Source organism: Choloepus didactylus, chromosome 14, assembly GCF_015220235.1.
Source record: "Choloepus didactylus isolate mChoDid1 chromosome 14, mChoDid1.pri, whole genome shotgun sequence".
Taxonomy (NCBI): Eukaryota; Metazoa; Chordata; class Mammalia; order Pilosa; family Megalonychidae; genus Choloepus; species Choloepus didactylus.
Genome location: NC_051320.1, coordinates 49,220,344 through 49,240,779, shown reverse-complemented (window position 1 = coordinate 49,240,779; position 20,436 = coordinate 49,220,344). Strand labels below are relative to the sequence as shown.

The 20,436-nt window shown below is 34.4% G+C and overlaps 1 protein-coding gene across 1 annotated transcript in view; it reads right to left on the bottom strand.

The window, feature by feature from the left end:
* Positions 1-1,007: 1,007 nt before the first annotated feature.
* The window catches only part of TMEM67 (transmembrane protein 67), an 87,635-nt gene continuing 68,206 nt past the window's right edge, over positions 1,008-20,436 (bottom strand). Inside the window, exons 17-28 of the mRNA XM_037803184.1 lie at positions 20,021-20,119; positions 19,680-19,766; positions 18,470-18,569; positions 18,238-18,377; positions 13,430-13,570; positions 10,758-10,838; positions 10,189-10,305; positions 7,477-7,593; positions 7,266-7,370; positions 6,052-6,154; positions 2,075-2,217; positions 1,008-1,147 (exon numbers count right to left, since the gene is read on the bottom strand). Coding sequence (XP_037659112.1) covers positions 1,073-1,147; positions 2,075-2,217; positions 6,052-6,154; positions 7,266-7,370; positions 7,477-7,593; positions 10,189-10,305; positions 10,758-10,838; positions 13,430-13,570; positions 18,238-18,377; positions 18,470-18,569; positions 19,680-19,766; positions 20,021-20,119 — 1,308 coding nt within the window. The 3' untranslated portion in view covers positions 1,008-1,072. The remainder of the gene's footprint in view (positions 1,148-2,074; positions 2,218-6,051; positions 6,155-7,265; positions 7,371-7,476; positions 7,594-10,188; positions 10,306-10,757; positions 10,839-13,429; positions 13,571-18,237; positions 18,378-18,469; positions 18,570-19,679; positions 19,767-20,020; positions 20,120-20,436) is intronic.

Sequence of the window (20,436 nt, the reverse complement as noted above, 5' to 3'; positions counted from 1 at the left end):
TTGAATTACAAGGTGTCTTTCAAGTACATAATAAGAAATGAAAAGGATTTTTAAAAGGTATGTTGAAGAAAAAAAAATTGTAGGAAATTATTAGCCACATTGCTTATAACTTTTATTGATCATATTTTGGATCCTAATATTTTTTCCTTATTTAGGAAAAAAAATGCAAGCCTACTGACTTATGAAGTTTGATATTTTTGCTCTCAATAAATTTACTCTGTCAACATAAACATGATCAATTTATAGTTATTTGTTTATTTACAATCTTTAATCACAATTGAAAAGCAAAACTTTGGGAGTGCTCTTAAAATATTAAGCAAATAAAACTGTATAAGAAATTACATTGGGAAAAATATCACACATTACAGCTTAATAAATGTAAACCAAATTAGAATATAAATACACTTCATGGAAAGATATATCAACCAAATAGTATAGGTAAACATGAAATGAATATGGACCATTTCATGAGTTGCATATTAATCCAATAGAAAAGAGCTCACCGCCAAATAGGGTAAACAATTGCAATGAGGCAAATTGTGTCAGTGGTAATACAATTTAAAATTTCTAATTAAATTAAAATATTTCTGAATATTTATTTAAACATAAATACGTAAAACACAAAAACACTGAACTGAAAATTAGTCTTGAACTTGGGACTCAAAGAATTTTGTCAATATGAGAAACTCTGGGCAAATCTGAGTTTATAAATGACTTAGAGACAAATGATGGGGACTGTTTTAATTAACATTATAAAGTGCTAAGCTGAAAGCAAAACTGGGATTTTTTTTTTGTCTCACTTTCAGTGCTAATTTTATTACTTGGTGAATTAAATGCCATACATAATAGGGAAACAATATTTTTAATAATATCACATTATATGTTCACAAAGCAATTATGTATTCACAAGTTACAAAAACAAATCCTTTTTCAGATAAAAAACAAGAAGAAAATAATGTGTATTACAAGTTTTTAAAAATATGGCAAACTAACCTAATAATCATGACTTTTTTTTTTTTTTTTTTGCCTATGATTATACGGAGTCTTGAAGTTATCTAGTCTTGTAAATAAATCAGAATCTTTGATCCACCAATGTTTTGGATGCCAAATTCTTCTGTCCTACTGTATTACGGATAAATCTAAAAATCTGGAAAAAAATTAATTCTGAATGAAAAGAAATATATATAAAGAAAACTTAAATATGCACATTAATGAAAATATCTAAATTAAATTAGCTAATTCATTCAACTATTTATTTTCATCTATCAGACATCTGAATTCCATGGTGATAGGCAACATTTTAAATAAAAATTAAACAATTAACATCTTTCACAAAATCAAAGACGTGTATGTTCCTATTTAAGATAGATTAATAATACAAGTCCTGTTTTAAATATCTGGCAAGACCACTTTCCTCTAGCTCTAAATGCTATGGAAACATCAAAAGAATCTACATGTTAGGGGCAGAATTGGTTGGTTCTAGATCTCTATCAAGGATTAATAAATTATAACTTATTGACTCGTATACCTCCTTGGATGATATTAATAACAGTATTTCAAGAACAGATTTGCCATTTTTGAAATTGCTATTTCAAGTCCCACATCCATCCATACAGCTGTTTTTTTAATCCATGTGGGTAGAGGATATATGAGAGTTACAAGATAAAGGGGCTTTTTGGTGGCTGAGTCCAAGCTAGAATTCCAGAGCTTGCTTTTTTAGCTATGTTAACATCTGGTACAGAGGGTAAATGGGACTCTTATTACTGCTCACTTCTGGCGTCTTGGAGATCAACAATTTAAGGGCTTCAGTGTTTTCCTACTGAATTTCTTTCACATACACTCAAGCAACTGACACCCTCCACCAGACCCCACTATTTCATTGAACCTAAAGGTCATAGTATAGAAAAAGATTGATTGAAATGTTATTTCTTCTTTTGGTAGCGTTAGTCATATTCTAAATTTTTACAAATTCCTAATAAAAAGTAGACATGTTACTCTCTGTTAAGAAAATAAACAGCTATCTATTTTCAGTATATTTCTTTTAAAAGAAACCCAGAATAATTTTAAAATTCACCTCTTGTTGTAGGTATGTAAGGAAGGCTGCTAAAATAAAATGTTGGCAAGCCAAATCCACAACACAGAAGAAGAGAAGATCAAAGATAAGAAGAGTAGCTTCATTTCCATAATACAGAACACTGCTGAACGAATAACCTTCATCTATTAAAAAAAAAGCAATTTATAAGATAAAATTAGAAACGTAAAAATAGTACAAGTCTGTGATAAATTTCTGGTTCTAAAATATGGATATTTAAAACTAGCATATTAGAAACTAATTACTACATATAACAAATACTTCATGGCTAACAAACATTAAACAAAAGGGTATTAGTTTCTGCTCTGAAGGTTAACCAAGGAACTCTGCTCATAAAAAGTAGTTTTAATATTAGCACCAAGGGTTAGTAATTGCTAGAAACTTAAGTACATAGTCAATACTTTTCAAAGACCAGGTAATGAATATGCTTTCTCTATTTCTTTATATATTAATTTAAATTAACTTCAGAAAGTAAAAATAAAAAAAACCCACAGGTACGGAATAGTACATAGTGTGCTATAATCTGTCTCTCTCTATGTATATACACACACAATATATGCATGTCTGTGTTAATACAACTAGACAATCATTTGCTTGTTTCTGCATAAAATTTCTCTGGAAATGGAAACTAAAAGACTGACAACATTGATTGCTTAGGAGGAAGGGAAATGGGTAGCAGAGATGAGGTAGGAGTGAGACTTTTCATTATACATCTTTTTATTCCTATTGGAATTTTGAATGGAGACTCTATTATCTAGGCAAAAATATATAAGGTTAAAAATAAAACATAAGAGAAGACTAATGCAGGCTCTGAGAGGAAACATTTTCATGTTTCTCAGGTTAGCTCCCTCTCCTGCCTCACAACTGTCTCTACATGACTTTTGTCCCTCAGCATCCCAGAGCATACTGAGGATCCACCACCCCGTCACACAGCTGAACACTCCCTTCCCGCACACTGAGAAGAGGCTCCTAGGCATTCACCTGCACTCGTGATACTCCCTCATGAATGAAGCCCCCCACCCCTGCACTAAGTCTCCTCTGGGTCTCTGCTCCATCCAGTATTATTCCCTTCCCTAGTTTTTCAATTATTCTCTGGATTGGCTCTTTTCATTTAACTTCAAGTATGCATATGATTCTTTCATTTAAAAAAAAATTTTTTTTTAAGCAAAAACAAAATGGGGAAAAAAACCACACTTCTTGATCAAGCATCTGAGTCTGGTTACAGGTCTCTCTTTTCTTCCCTTCATAACCAAATTCCTTGAAAGAAAAGTCTACATTTTCTCTTTACTTCTTCACCTCCCCTAAGTTTTCAGTCAGGTTTCTGACCCTAGCACTCCACTGAAACTGTTCCAGAAAAGATTTCTAATGACCTAAATGACAAGCCTGAAGATTTTTTTTTTTTTAGCCCTCATCTAATTGACCTCTTTGTAGCACTGAATATGGCTGATTCCTTTCCCTTCAAATTCTCACCTGTCTGTGGTTCTCTCTAACTGTTCTTTCTCAGATTCTTTCATAGGCTATTCTTCCTCAGCCCACTCAAATTCTGTTCTAAGACCTCTCCTCTTCTCACTCCCCAAAGGGGGGTTGGTGCTTTTTGGAAGGTGAACACCCTTTAAGATTCAATGAAAGCTATGGACCCTTTCACCAGGGGAATAAAAATGTTCACATATACAAATCTTCATAGAACTTCAAAGGTCCGGAGAACCACTGAAGCTGCCCATGGAAACTCAGAGGAACTCCTGGTTAATACAAGGGGACATATGATCAGTGTGCTAGTTCTAGGGACATATTTTCAGTCTGACATACTTTCAATTTTCAGTTTGTGAAAATTCACTGAGCTGTAAGCTATACCCTTACAATATATGTGCTTAAGATATATAATTTTCCATACATTAAAAAAATAAACACGCCTGCTTTACACGCTTTCCCTGGTTGATATTCCACTACCAATGCTCAAACACTGACCTCGTATGATGATGACTCCCAAGCTTACTGTGTGCCTTTATTTTCTCCTAACATCCAGTTCCCTTATATTAAAGGCTTACTGGACTTCCTAGACATCCCAAAGGTACCTCAAGACCCAACATATTCAAAAACGGAATCATCCTGTTTCCCTCAAAATCTGATCCTCTATCTACATTCTCTGTCTTAGTGACAGGTACCACTAACCACTTAGTCACACAAGCTGGAAATCTGGATAGTTTTGGACTACTCTTTCTCTCCTACCCCGTTTTTCCCCTTAACATCTCCAGCAATCCTTTCTGCGTCTTCATCTTCACTGTTACTGCCTCAGCTTATATTCTCATCATCTGCTGCTTGGACGATGATTGTTTTATTATTATGAAGAAAGAGTAACAATGTCCCTTTACTGGGTGCTTACTTCACACGAGGTACTCTACTAGGTTCTTTTAAACACAATAACCCCACAACAACTTTTAGAGGCTTATATCTAATTTTGCACGAGAGTATTAAAGTTCAGAAAGGTTACGCAACTTTCTCAACTTCACATAGCTAGTAAACAGTCAGGTTTTAAATCTGAATTATTTTGAAAGCTCTATTCTTAACAACTATCCTATCTTGTCATAGTCTTGCATTCATTTAACCCAATCTATACGTTACTGCCAGAGTAATCCAATTTACAAACCATTCTCACTTAGCATTCTTCAATGATGTACACATTCATTAGTAATGGTTTCCAAATTGTTTTGATCATGCATTCACATCAGAATAAAATGTTGGGTATGCACTCCCATAATAGGTATGTTTTATTAATTACTACCAAATAAAATAATTAGAAATACAAAAAATGTAAATTAAGAATTATGCAATTGTAAATATACAAATATACATTTTAATATTTCTTGCCGCACCTGAATGCATCAACCTGCACACCTCTTGTGGGGCAAAAATAAAAAACCTTTTTTAGAAACAACTAGTCTACAGGGTAAAAAGAAACTCCTTAGGGTGGCAGACAAGATCTTTGGGATTTGGTCTCTACCTTCTTTATCTTTCAAGCACGCTTTTTTACTATGTCCCACTTCATACCTGGCTCCCATCATGAAATTCAGACTACATAATATACTTTCACACTTTTCTGAAACCCTTTTCTCCTTCTGCATGATTATCTTTACCTCTCTCTCTTCCCTCAACTCCTCCTGTTTGACATACATTCTTATTTTTAAGACCCAGTTCAAACTTCTCTGTATTGCCTCTTCTGGCTTCATCCTACATCCAGTTAGATTTTCTATTCTTCTTTCAGTTCCTAGTGTACCTGTGCCAGCACAGACTCCCATCCCAACATCACTCTACTTACTCATTCACATACCTATCTTCCACACTCTACCACAAAGTCCCCCAGGGATGGATGGTCTGTGTATCCCAGGACTGGCATAACATCTGGCACTCAACAAATGGATAAACGGTATCTAGGCCAGGATGTTAGTGATATCATTTCCATTCTTATCTACTCATGCAACAGCTTATATGTCACATTCAAAATGACAGAGAAACTTCATTTTTAATGGTAAGAAACCAGGGTTTAGTCATTATTCCTGCCACAAATATCAGTGATTTTTAAGAACTTGGATAAAATGAGAAATTGGATGTTAAAGATTAATCACAAATGTTGTTATTCTCTAAGCATTTCATATATTTGCCACTGAATGAAGATTCTAATAAAATCTGAATTTTATGCATTTGTTTTACTATCTCTTCTCCAGGTACTATTGATTCTGAAATTTGGCTTTTTTTTTTTTTTTGGTAGGATAACTATCTTTTAGATAACTGTTTCCTGTTATGTAACATAATAAAATGGAACAATAAACTATTATTCCATGAGGTTAACTGAGTTATGCTTCCTTTGTTTTATCTAAAATTACAGAATCAAAAGACAAATAAGCACTTTTTCCCCCAAACTTTGAAAATGGTAATCAAGTTTATTAAAGGAACTTGAAGGATACCATTGTAGAAGATGCTTTTTTCCATTGGTTCCATGAATTCCATACCAAGAATTCTTTCAAGAAGCAATTTGTCTTTTATAAAGTAGTCCATTTCCTTATGAACCTAATATAAAAAAAGTCATTTCAAAAATAGTAGCGAAAGAAATGCTTTCCAATTAATGTAAAATAAGAAGGAAAGAAAATGAAACATGAATAATACACACAGAAAATCTGTTCTTCAAAAAGACTGAATTTACTTCACTGTTTTTTTTTAATAATTCAATTTTATTGAGATATATTCACATACCATGCAGTCATACAAAGCGTACAATCAGTTGTTCACAGTACCACCAGACAGTTGTGCATCCATCACCAAAATTAATTTTTGAACATTTTCATTACCACACACACAAAAGTATTAAGAATAAAAATTAAAGTGAAAAAGAACAATTAGAGTAAAAAGAACACTGGGTGCTTTTTTTTTTTTTGCCCGTTTTTCTACTCATCCATCCATCCACTGGACAAAGGGGAGTGTGGTCCATATGGCTTTCCCAATCACACTGTCACCCCTCATAAGCTACATTTTTATACAATTGTCTTTAAGATTCAAGGGTCTGGGTAGTAGTTTGATAGTTTCAGGTATTTACTGCTAGCTATTCCAATTCATTAGAACCTAAAAAGGGTTGTCTATTGTTTATAAGAGTGCCCACCAGAGTGACCTCTTGGTTCCTTTTGGAATCTCTCAGCCACAGAAACTTATTTCATTTCATTTCACATCCCCCCTTCACTGGTTTTAAAACAAATTTTTCTTTAAGAATGTTTTAATTTTAAAGCCTATAGTAGTATTTAGGGCTAGATATACTAAAAATCAATTTACAACAGGCTTTTCAGGAACACAATCATAGCATAATATGAAAGATTTGAATAATAATACACTAATTTGGTAACTGGCTATCAAAATTCCAGTAAGACATTTTAAAGGAATCATAATTTTGTGACTGGACACCTAAAATCTTGCCTTATTCTTACATAACCTAACTCTGTCTCCGAGCCATGGTATGTAAATGCTTAGAAAATATCGTTTTAAAAAATCTCATTCCTCAGTATTAAATTTGACAGCCTAAAAAGATTTAAGTTCACTGACTGGGCAGATTGAAGAAATAATTGACATTCCCACATAACTTTTTAAAAACTTCATTTGATTCTAGCTTAAATACAAATGCTGATATACATACATGATCAATGAAAGAGCCAAGAAACTTGTTCATAGTATGATATGCTTTTATACTTTGCTCAAAAGTACTTGCTGATGAACTCAATAGTCTAGCAGGGCCATTTTTCTAATGCAAAAAAGAGACAAAAATAAACAAAACATGACTTATGTTCTTGGTATTTAAACAGTATGAAATATCAGCAAAATATTCCTGAACTGTACTGTATACAAACCCTGGTTAGTGTCTCATGAATTCTGTCATAGTGTTGTCTCATCTGGCTAGAAATTGCAATCTGAAAAGTCTGACCATCTGTGTTGGGCACCAAACCTCTCTGGCTACACAAATTTTCCTGAAAAGTTAAAGAATTTAAATTAAGAGCAAGATTATGAAAATTCTGCCCAAATAAACAAACAAAATACCCATAGAATTTTTCTTTTAGTTAGTAACACACATTACAAGATTCTGAAGATAACTGAAATTTTGCTGCAATTGTATTTGAGACAAAGAGATTCTAACATTATCCAAGGTTCCCCACCCTCACCCCAGGTTTTACTAATTTCTACTTTGTTCTAATTCATACTTCCCTGCAAGTTTTTATATCATCCCCTTTGCTCTACTTTTTAAAAAATCTCATATCAAGTTCTCAGACTAAGTCCACACATTGCATACACTGATATTCTCAGCTTTATTACCAATCTTATTGTTCTTTAATGCATGCCAAAAAGTCTAGTCTTGGAATTAACTTCTATAAATGAAAATGGGCATTTTTGTTTTCTGAATAGTTTTTAAACACTTCCTTAATTAGTTCCAATAAAAGGTGTGATATATGGCTGATTTGTGTGTTTCAATATTGTTATCAGTATGTTTGTCATATTTGTTAAAAGCATTCTACCCTAATTTGCTAAGTCTTTCAATCATATGATTTTTTTGATAGGCACATGTTTACATTAATAAAGTAAAATCAACTAATATTCTTTGTGATGCTTTCTGTTAGGCACAGAAGCATCCTCCAATCTGAAAATTCTTTTCTAGGTTTTCATGGTTTCATTTTTTTAAAATTTAACTTTCCAATCCACATATGATTTCTAAAAGTTAACCAACCAATCCAGTTTAAGCCATTAAATATTATTCTCTGACATGCCATTATCAAGTTTTAAATTCTTACAAGTCATAGGAATAGCCCCTTGATCACCAAATCCTCTTGGTTTCCCCTCTTAAAATAACCTTTTCTTTCTCTTGCTCGCTTTTTTTTTTTTTTTGGTTTTATGCAATTGTTTAATTTACAAAGTTTTATGGTAGTCTTTGGGCCTTCACAGAACAGAACAGGGCTAGGAGGTTGTGAATGAAACAAACAATTCCAAAATCAAATTGAAATAAGCCAACTACATAGTAAGTTGCCCCAAGAGAAAGATAAGCTACAGTAAAACCTCACTGATTAAAATTCATTAGGGACAAGGTTGAGTTTGAATAGGTGAAAAATGTAAATAAATTGAGAAGAAAAAATATTTAAATTCTCCATGAAATACATATGTATATATTTCAAGAATAAACAGTAAATTGAATGCATCTAAAAAAAAGTGAGGCTTCCTAAGGGTCCTCAAGGAAGGCATTTTAATATAACTGAAAAGAGTGACTGGTGGTAATCGGCATATCAACTGTAAATGTGTGCTTTTTAAAAAGAGCTTCACGATAATTTCTTAAGTACTTCATATAGGCTATAAATTTGCTTCAGCAAACCTTTCAGCTTAACCCATTATCTTAAATTCCAGGAAGAATTAATGAGCTTTTACTATAAAACAGAAAAACAAACATTTCAAATGATAAGATTTTGGCATCATCTGTATTAAAAAAATTAGTAACAAAACTTCAGTTTGGAAAGCTGTTGTATAGCTTAGCAGTGCAGAAATAAATTTCTCTTTTAAATTATTAAGGAAGTTTTCAAATGTACACAGTAGAATGAACATAGAGTAAACCATGCATCACCCAATTTAATCATCAACATTTTACCAACTCTATCTCATTTATCCTCCAATTTTTTTTTCCTTGGAGTATTTTAAAGCAAACTCCAGACACCATGTCATTTCATCTGTAAATATGCAGTAAATATCTCTAACTAGATAGGACTTAGAAAAAAACCACATAATCACCATGGTATTATCACACTTAAGAAACTGCATGTGATTATTTTGTTTCTTAAATCTCTTACTTCCTACCGGTTCTTCTGACACCATCAACCATCAACCCTTCCCTTTCTTTTCATGCCACTGATCCATTGGAGACACTGCGTTACGTGTTCTGTGAAACATCCTACATTCTGGATCTGGCTGATGGCTTCTGTGTGGTGTTATTTAATTTATTCCTCTATCCCCTGTATTTCCTTTAAATTGGTGGTTAGATCTAGAGGCTTGAATATATTCAGGTACAATTTTTTTTAGGCAAGAAAACTTTATGGGTGATGTTATGTACTTCCTACTACTTCATAACAGGAAGCACATATGCCACTTTTTCCCATTTTTACTTATAGTAAGATTGATTCAGTGTGTTTAGACCATGTCAACCTCCATCCCTCATTTTAAAGTTCTCTGTCAGCATTCACTTAGTAGGTTCAGCATCCATTGATGATTGTAGCCTAGATTCATTAATTCATTAAGCATTGCAAAATGGTGATTTTCTAACTTATAATTCCTTCTACTTTCTTCCAAACTGAGGAACTTTCCCCCATGAATTATTTGGTTACTATGAAATACAGTTCACATAGGAACTGGAGGACAAAATGATTCTTTCCCTAGCAACCAAGTCATGTTCAATGTATTGACTTGGTACCCTAGCAACTTTCAAAGGTGATCAATGAGGATTATTTAAAAGTACTATTACAAGTCCTAGATTAAGAAAAGAGAAACCATCTCTCAACTTAAAAACAAGAAGGTTTAAAATACATTCATACCGCTTCTCTTTTAAGATTCATATTCATTTCTTCCATATTAGTATCTGCATGCCCATGTACTGATCTACCATGGATATAATACCCAAAACATTTATGGGATAAAAGAAACACTGATATCTAGAAAAAGAGAAGAAAAAGGAGCAATTAGCAACTCATTTGCAAAACAAGAAAAAAAATAATAAGTTTTTCTTAAAATTGTTTCCCTTCTCAAATAATGATGGTTGAATGCCTGGAAAAAAATATGAAGATGATAATAAGGTGATTTTTAAAAGTTGATGGAAAGGTGATTAAAGATATTTTCCAAGAAAGGAAGAAACAGGGTTGATGTATGAAAATATTTCAGGGCATAAGGAATTCATAATTAAGAAACTTCAAATAAAGAAGAAAAAAACAAAGGCAGTTAAGTATTAACTTGAGCTGATCACAACTATCTCTGGAATTAACAACCAGTGGAAAATGAGACTAAAATCCAATCATACCAAATCCCTTTTAAAGCCTCTCCTAATGTACTCATGACCTTTAAAAAGGGAAAAATAACAGTTTCAAAATAAAAGTCAGAAAGTACTTACATTGCTCATACAGCATAAATCCACGAACTGTCGAATTTTATCTTCTATAAACCTCTCATAAAAGACAGCAAAGAACAAGATCTGAAACATTAAGCCAAGTTTATGCTTATTATCTTTGAGGTTTTACTTCTCTTTTACAGCCACAGTGCAGTCTCTTAAAAAGAAAAGAAATTCCAACCAAGAACACTAATGGTTCCTGTGGGATAACATCCTACTTGTTCATTTCTGACTCTAGCTGTCAAAGGAAGGATTATAGTTGTGTTAAAATTAATTGGGGGAGCCTACTTTGAATCTGAGTAAGTTTCTGTCATCAAAATAGGACAAAAATGGAGAAAGAAGGGAAAGCAATTTTAAAAACTCAGGATAAACCCATACACTAACGGCCCAATTTATATCTGGTTCCACAATTTTGACATTCTCATAAATTCTAAAAGATGTTTGGAAAAGTTTCTGACAGAGTAGCACATAAAAAGCATATGATAAGTATTGTATTTCAACTACAGATAATGTGTTAAATATTCAAATGAAAGGGTTTCAAGTGTTTCCTTAGATTTAATAAAAATACTAGAAAGGGAAATTTTATTTTAAAAGAAAAGTCTGCATTATGGACCTTCCTTCTTGGCCATGATTCAGAGAAAGATAATGTTTCCTAACCAGACTATTTAAAGCTTTCCCGGCTGTCCCTGCTGCCCCCTCATCTCTATTCCCTTACCTCCATTTCCTCTCTATTTTATCTTCCTGTTGATTCCCTTCATAGCACTTTTTGCCACTATCTGGAACTTGCTCATTACAGCATATGCATAAGCCTAGCACAGTGCCTGATATAAAATGTACTCAAAGAAATGAATGAATAAACAAATGAATCTATAGCAGTCAGTTACTGAAAACACTTTCTAAAACTTTATATATATGTATATATTTTATCTCTTTAAAGGCAGCATGAAAAACAGCAACATTCAAAGTTTAAGAATTCAAGGACAACACTTAAAAGTTGAAGTTGGGTTTAGAGGGGAAAAGGTAGTGAATAATAAAATTAAATTATAATTAGAATCAAGAGATGGTCAAACAAATTAATAGAACTGTAACAGGCTGTTAAAGGAAGCCTTAAGAACACTTCAGGAACAAACACTGATAACCTTAGAATATTGCCATAGAGAGAAATGTTTTCCTATCTGACTGATAGCAAAGTGAGAAACAAGGAACCAGGTTAGATGGTGGTACCCAAGACTGCTAGTTGCTGCCCCAACAATCATATCATAACCCCTTTCTCCTTAGGCACAGGCCCCTCCTGTGTGTGGGGCACACTGCTGCCCAGCTGAAAGACTCAGTCAGCTGGGTGTGGACATGTGACTAAGTTCTTTTGAATGGCACTTCTGAAAAAGCTCTTGAAGGGCGAGGGTGAGCCCTTCTCCTCTGGCCCTTTCCTGCTCCCTCCTGCAACTCCATCAGCCATGATGGACCAGGAGGTGGAAGTCCTGAGTGGCAGAGCAGAAAGACAGGCTTCTGGGTCCTGACGGCAGCACCAAGCCACCATGCCAGGCCTGCTCTGGCTACTTCTGCTCTTCTTTTTTATGGGAAAGAAACTTCTCTTTTATTTCAATCACTGCTATTTTGGTTTCTTTGTTATATTCAACTACATATGAAAAGCTTCAGATAGTATTCCTTTTAGTTTTCTACCCCCAGCTGAATCTGATATTTTCATAAAAATATAAGTGTAAAGTAAAATATTTCCTTTTATAGGTTCAAAACATAATATTTCTTTACTACTATTACATTGATGATAAACATCCAATCCCATACTCTTTCGAGCCCATCTTATTTCAAATTCTAACCTCTGTTTGTCTTCCTTTTCTGGTTGTCAAACTATTCCACTCTAGCTTTATCTCTGTAGTTTCAAGTTTGCACAAGTCTTATCAATTTAAAACAAACATAAATTAAGAAGTCTTATTCTTAGGTTACAGAATACCACCTGTATCCAACACTTGGAATAAGCTCTCTTGAAGGGATTCAATCCCAAGATATCTTTCAGAATTAGCTGTTTTAGGCAGACATTAGGAAATTTAACCTGGTCTTTCTAGAAATCCCTTCATTTGCTAATTTCAGAAGTTAAATAAATTTTTAATCAAAAAAAAAGTTATTTCCTTTCATAAGGATGCATGGAAGCAAGAGATAGATGTGCAAAAATTATAGTTGATTGTTTTAGCTCCTTCCTTCTTCTCTCTCTCCCTCCCTTCCTTTTAAACTAAACATGGAGTCTGTCCTGTGACTAGAAAGCTGGAGATTCTGAAAGACTCTTCAGAGCCCTACTATTGATAAGAACATGAATACTGAAATCAGATGGCCTGGTTTGAATTCCAGTTCTGCCAACTGCTAGCTGTAACGACTTTGGCAATTGATTTAATTTGTGTGCCTAGGTTTCCTCATCTGTAATAATGAGACTACTAACAGAACCTATTTTTGAAGGATGTTATAAAGCTTAATAAAGTTAATACTTGTAAAGCAATTAATTAGTACAGTGCCTGGCTTATTATATAAGATATTAGCTGTTATAATTGCTGTCGTCACCTTCTTTCTGCTATAGAAATCAGGATGACATCAGTATTTGAGGGTAATTAATATGCAAACAGTTATAAATATAGAGGGGCAATGTTGTTTAAAAGTAATGTCATTACCTGTACAATGCCAATGACTAGCCAAAGAGCGGCAGACACTGCATATCTCAAAATACGGCTGTCAGGAGGTATGTAGCTAGGTGGACTTCTGGAAAGACTAGAGGATGGGTCCATTAGTGCTAAGTTCTTGAATCCCACAACCTGTAGTAAAAAGGAAAAATAATAATTTAAAAAAACATCAATAAAGGAGACCCCTGTAGAATGAAAGTGAGACCTCTCCCCCCCATTCCTCACATTGAAAACCTATGAAAATATTCAGGTTTGTATAAACAGTAGAAAATATAAAAGTCGTTATTATCCAGTATTTTAATTACAAGTATTTAACACAAGTATTTAGTTCATTCATTTGATATTCTCCTGAATATGACTAAGGGCCAAATATAACCTTACAATCATACAAACTAACAAAGCAAGGTAACTCAAAAATTTGTGTTGAAGAACAAAACTTTCTTCAGTGAACTACCAATGATTTAAACTAACAACTAGTATTTCATTAGTATTTAGCATGTGGTAGGCACTATGCTAAATACTTTTTATACTTTACAAGGGTATTTTCCAAAATGTCTTTTAAGGAAGACATTTTCTTTCATAAAAGGCAGACATGGTTAGATTAGTTTGGTCATCACCATGCCTCCCACCCATTGTAAAATAAGTCTTACAGTAAAGCAATCTACTTTACTAAATCTACAGTATTGACTTTATTGACTTTACGGTATCCAGTGTTTTCCAAAAGTAATTGACTGCAAAACTTCTTTTTCATGTAACACCTTATACCCTTTAAAAGCACTAGTTTAAATGAACCTGGTTTAAGTATTTAGAAATACACAAATTTTTCTCTTAGCTTAAAAAAAAAAAAGTTGGAAGGAAGGAGGAAGGGAGGGAGAAAGAGAGATAAAAAAGGTAAACAGACATAAGGGTTAATAATTCATATCTAACTTTATTTAAGCAGCCTATTCCTGAGAAAACCTGTCACCCATATAAACAGTTTCCATGTTTCAGTCTTACATTCAGTACTCAATACTTCATTTAATAAGTCTGACCATATCCATGAACTAACTGTAGATGTATCATAAGGATGTACCCATTCATTATGTTTTGTTCCATTGTGGCCCCTTCTGTTAGCACAGAATGCAGTTCACAGTAGGTGTTCAATGATAATTTGTTGAAAATTATAGTGGTTTTATTGCAGGGGTGAGAAGATGAATCACGGGGAATGGAGAGGGCTTTCACAAAATACAGTTAACTGGGCCCATCTCAGAGCTACTGAATCAAACATAATCTCTAGAGGTGAGCTCAGGCAAAGGTATTTTGCAAAAGCTCGCAGGGTATTCTGATATGAACCATTGTTTTAAAAGCTATTCCAGGAGAGGAGGGAGAAGATGGTGGCATAGAGAGGTGTGGAATTTAGTTAGCTCCCTGGAGCAACTAATTAACAACTAAGAACAACTAGTAAATAACGTGAACAACTGCCAGGGGACAACTGTGACTGTCCACACATCGTACATCAACCTGGATTGGGTGGAACGGCTGAGATGGCAGCATAAAATCTGTAAGTAAAAACTGCAGAATGGCGCTGGGAGCTCCCACTTCGCTGTGGGAGAAAGCAGCATTCTCAGAGAAAGTGAATATATATCTCAGCCTAGCTGCAACTAGGGTTTAATTAACAAATGTGGACTGCTGAAAACAAGCTACAAACATAGACAAACCCCTAACAAGCAACAAAGTATCCTGAAGTTGTTCCCAGTGAAAAGGAGGTGGGGCTGACAGGAAAAAAAATTAATTAAAAAAAAAAGAATGGAAAATACAGAGGCTTTTAAAGATGACTGACCTTAGAGAACCAGAAAACGCCTGTGCCCTGAGAAAGGGAGCCCAGAAGACCGAGTGTTCTCTCTCACCAACAGGTGAAACTGGGGGGCTGTGGACTGGTTCTGAAAGGGGGCTTGCTTTCCCTATTTCTCTCTCTCAATCTGACTGGCTCAGTGGAGAGAGCCTCAGCCATTTTCAGTTAGCAGGGGTGGCGTTAACAGAGTCAGAGAGACAAAGGAGTAATTCAAATGCAGAAGATAGCTCCCTAGGGGGTGTATCTTCCCTAAGAAGAAGGAGGTGGGGCCCAGCTCTAGTGCTAGCCTTCTCTTTAGAACTCAGACCCCAGAGCCTGGGGGGCAACAATCAAAACAGAAACAATGTAAGTGGAGAATTAAAGGGGCCACACTTCCTTACACTAGTCGGGAACGACAGGCTGACAGGCGCCACTGCTGGGCAGGTGAGGAAAAGCACAGTGGCTAAAGACCTCACAGGAAAGTCTGTCAGTCTTCTAAGACACACCATCAGGGAAACCTGACACTGAATATAGCCCCATTCTGAGACCTGAATCTGTTCTGGTCTGGGAAAATCTGATTGGGGTAACCAAGGAAACCAGATACTAGACATCAGAGAACTACAAATTACACTAGGAGAAACGAAGATATGGCCCAGTCAACGGAACCAACTTACACCTAAATTAAGATACAGTTGAGATACTGTTTCACCTTAATGAAACAATTGGTTAAAGATTTTCAAAGAAATATGCTAAATCAATTCAAAAGCCAAGTCAAGTAGTTCAGGGAAGATATGGCAAAAGAGATGAAGGATATAAAGAAAATACCAGGCAAATATAAAGTAGAAATCAAAAGTTTGAAAAAACAACTGGCAGAATCTATGGAAATGAAAGGCACAACACAAGAGATGAAAAACACAATGGAGACATACGCAGCAGATTTCAGAAGGCAGAAGAAAACACTCAGGAACTGGAGAACAAGACACCTGAAATCCTACACACAAAAGGATAGGGAAAAGAAAGGAAAAATATGAGCAATGTCTCAGGGAACTGAATGACAACATGAAGCATGTAAATGTACGTGTCATGGGTGTCCCAGGAGAAGAGAAGGGAAAAGGGGCAGAAGCCATAATAGAGGAAAATCAATGCAAATTTCCCATCTCTTATGAAAGATATAAAATTACAGATCCAAGAAGAGCAGCATAACCCAAACAGAATAGATCTGAATAGACCTACATCATGACACTTAATAATCAGATTATCAAACATCAAAGAGAAAGAGAGAATCCTGAAAGCAGCAAGACAAAAGCAATCCATCATATAAAAAGGAAGCTTGATAAGACTATGTGCAGATTTCTCAGTAGAAACTATGGAGGAAAGAAGGAAGTGGTATGATATATTTAAGATACTAAAAGAGAAAAACCAACCAACCAAGAATCCTATATCCGGCAAAACTATCTTTCAAATATGAGGGAGAGTTTAAAATATTCTCTGACAAACAGACAATGAGAGAGTTTGTAACCAAGATACCAGCGCTACAGGAAATAATAAAGGGAGCACTACAGACAAATAGGAAAAGACAGGAATGAGAGGCTTGGAACACAATTTTGGGTGACGGTAGCACAACAATCTAAGTACACTGAACAAAGAGGACTGCGAGTATGGTTGAAAGAGGAAGGTTATGAGCATGTGGGACACCAGAAGGAAAGAGGAAAGATAAAGACTGAGACTGTATAACTCAGTGAAACCTAGAATGCTCAACAATTGTGGTAAGATGTACAAATATGCTTTTAAATGAGGGAGAACAAATGAATGTCAACCTTGCAAGGTGTTAAAAATGGGGTGGTATTGGGGAAAAATACAATGAATGCAAACCAGAGACTATAGTTAACAGAAACATTGTATTATGCTTCCTTTAATGTAACAAAAACAATATACCAAAGCTAAATGCCTGTAAGAGGGGTACATAAGGGAGGGGTATGGGACTCTTGGCATTGGTGATACTGTCTGACTCTTTTATTACACTTTAGTTTAAGTCTATCTTTCCTTTTGTTGCTTTTTAGCTGTCATTTTTCTCCATTTCTTTTTCTTTTTCTTTTTCTTTTGAATCTCTACCTTCGACTCTTCCTCCTTCTTTGTGGAAGAAATGGAGATGTCCTTATATAGACAGTGGTGATGGTGGTGAATGCATAAATACATGATCATACAGGGAACCATCAATTGTTCACTTATGATGGACTGTATGGTGGGTGAACAAAACCATCTTAAAAAAAAAAAAAAAAAAAATGAGTTGATGAAGAAACCTTGAGGGCACTATATTGAGTGAAATAAGTCAGACACCAAAGGACAAATATAGTGTGGTCTCACTGATATGAACTAATTATATTATGTAAACTCATAGACATGAAATGTAAGTTACCAGGACATAGAACAAGGCTAAAGAATGGGGAGCGGTTGCTTATTCTGAGCAGAATGTTTAACTAGCTTGAACTTAAGTGTTTGGAAATGGACAGAGGTGACAGTAGCACATTATTGTGAGAATAACAGTGCTGAATGGTGTGTGAATGTGGTGGATAGGGGAAGCTTAGAGTCACATATGTCACCAGAAGGAAAGCTGGAGGTTAAAATATGGGAATGTATAAAACAGTGAATCTTATGGTGTATAATGTCCGTGACTAATTGTACAAATATTAGAAATCTCTTCCATGAACTAGAACAAATGTATGACACTATAACTAGAAGTTAATATACCATGGGCAATTGATTATGCAATTTGGATGATTATATGGTATGTGAAGAATCTCAATAAAATTGAATTAAAAAAAATAAACAATGATCAAACAAACAAAAAAAGCTACTCCACTTTAACAGCATGATAAAAGTATGTTAGCCTTTAGAAAACTCTTCTGCTGACACAAAAACTTAGCTGGAATTATGTTAATATATATGAGTTAACGATAAGTTGCATATATTTACATCAAATAATTTATACCTCCAAAAAGAAGAGGACAGTAAGTACTTGAAAGAGTGGATTAATTTTTCTCACAGTCTGAATTTCATTCCATTCATTTGCTACAAAATATGTTCTCCATATGCTTACAGGAACAGTAGCACTCCGAACACCACCTTCACCTGGTTAGGGAGATAAAATGAGTAAAAGGGTTTCACCTTCTTTGCTCTGCAAGGGTAGTAAAAGAATTTTGGTACAAATGGTTATATGTTACCTTCAACAGCTTTTAGAACCTTTCCTTTAGGTCTCTCCCAGTCAATAAAAAATATATCTATGGTAATCTGAGATATGAGCTTATGCAAAAATTGCAGAGCCTGAGAATGACAAACAATAAAACACTTGAAAAGAATCAGCATTAAGCCTACTTATGAGAACAATATTGATTCTTTATGAAACAAATATTTCATTACCGGAATGTATATTTTTCAGATATGACTTCACCATTGGAAGCTCACCAAATAAAGTGAAATCACCAAATTCACAGAATTTTCATGCATATATTAATCTTCACCCCTTCCTCCATCTTTCTTTAAAACAGAACTATGAAAAAGGGAGACTTTGTACTTCCTCCTGACACACAGGGCCCCTAACATAGTTGACTCTCTTTCCTAAGGTTTCCAGAGGCACACTTTGTTTTCTAGCCCATCTGACATTCTTTATAAATAAAGACATTTTTTCAGCTGTAATTTGCTTGTCCTAAGTAAAGTTTTCAGGTGCTCCCATTATCTTTTTTTCCAAATCTTCTATTAAGATTTTTAAAAAATGTTTCGTTAAATAACATCTTTTTCATCTATAGACATAGTATGTATCAAGTGAGGCATTCTTCCTAGTAGACGGATTATTTATCAAACAAAGGATAAAAATCTAAGTATGGGACGATTCCTCTCTTCAAGGAGCTCACATTCAGTGGGAGCAGTAGACACCAAATAATCACAATACAATGGGATGAATGCTACCACAGACGCAGGTAAAGGGTTTCAGGCACATTGGAAGCAAGAAGAGGAAAGGGATATGGTGACAGAGAAAAGAGCTTCTAAGACTCTTCTAAGACTTTGGCTCTTTAACCTAAGTGGTACCTTTTACTTTCAATTAACAGAAAAAATTCGTGCCCGAAGGCATTTTGTCCCCACTGTGAATGCATCACCAGGCTTTCAAAGACGAAAGCCATACACTGAAATACCATTTTATCAAATTAGCTATAACTCATGTTAATACAAACATATTTATGGCTTTTTGGGAAAAATTACTTAAGGAAGATTTTCAGAATGAGCTATCTACTATAGACAAAAGTAGATTTCCCAGGTAAAATAAAATAATTTATGTTTTCTTTCAAAACCAAAGATTTTGAAAGCATTTTAATTTTAAAGATGTATAAGTTTATTAGCAAGCCTTTTAAATTCAAATATTGTCCTTTAAAAACTTGCCTTCATAGCAAAAGCACATCCCATGTAAGTGACAAAGCGTTCTTCCTGATTCGGCACTGGTAGCAAAACAGAGACAGACTTCTGTGCCTATAATAAAAATTACTTGGTTAAAAATGATCATACAAGGTTTTTACTAAGCACTATTTATAACCAAATAAAGTGTAAAAGAGGGAGATGGCGATACACTAAAAAAATATGCACTTAGGGAATGGTGGGTTTTACATTTGCCTTAATACTCTTGATCAGAAATGCCTCCAAATAAAAATAGTTCCTTTATAAAGAGAGCTTTACCACTGTTACTCAGGTATTGGCATTCAGGTTAAATTCAGAAATTCACTTACTTTGAAGAAAATAAGCCAATAAAGACCTGTTCCCACTGTTATGATAAAGAAAACATTGGCCAGATCACCAGCATAGTATACCAAAAATTTTATAACTGTCTGCAATGTAAAAAAAAAAAAAAAAAAAAGTGTTAGAGCTGCTAAGGTTATTATGGATTCTATTTAAACTACCATTTTTAATAACATGTCATGAACACAATTTCTCAAACCTGAAATCTTGTTTTATGTATACATGTAGCACCCAGTTTTAAATACCAAATGAGTCCATCCTCTAAATATCTTTCTGATCTTTATTTCTCAGTCCATCCCCTAAATAGCTTCTTATTCATGCTCTTCTCATTTTCACCACCTGAGACTGTTGGAACTGTTTCCTAATTATCTCCTAGTTTGGAATCCTCCCATCTCAATCTATCCTC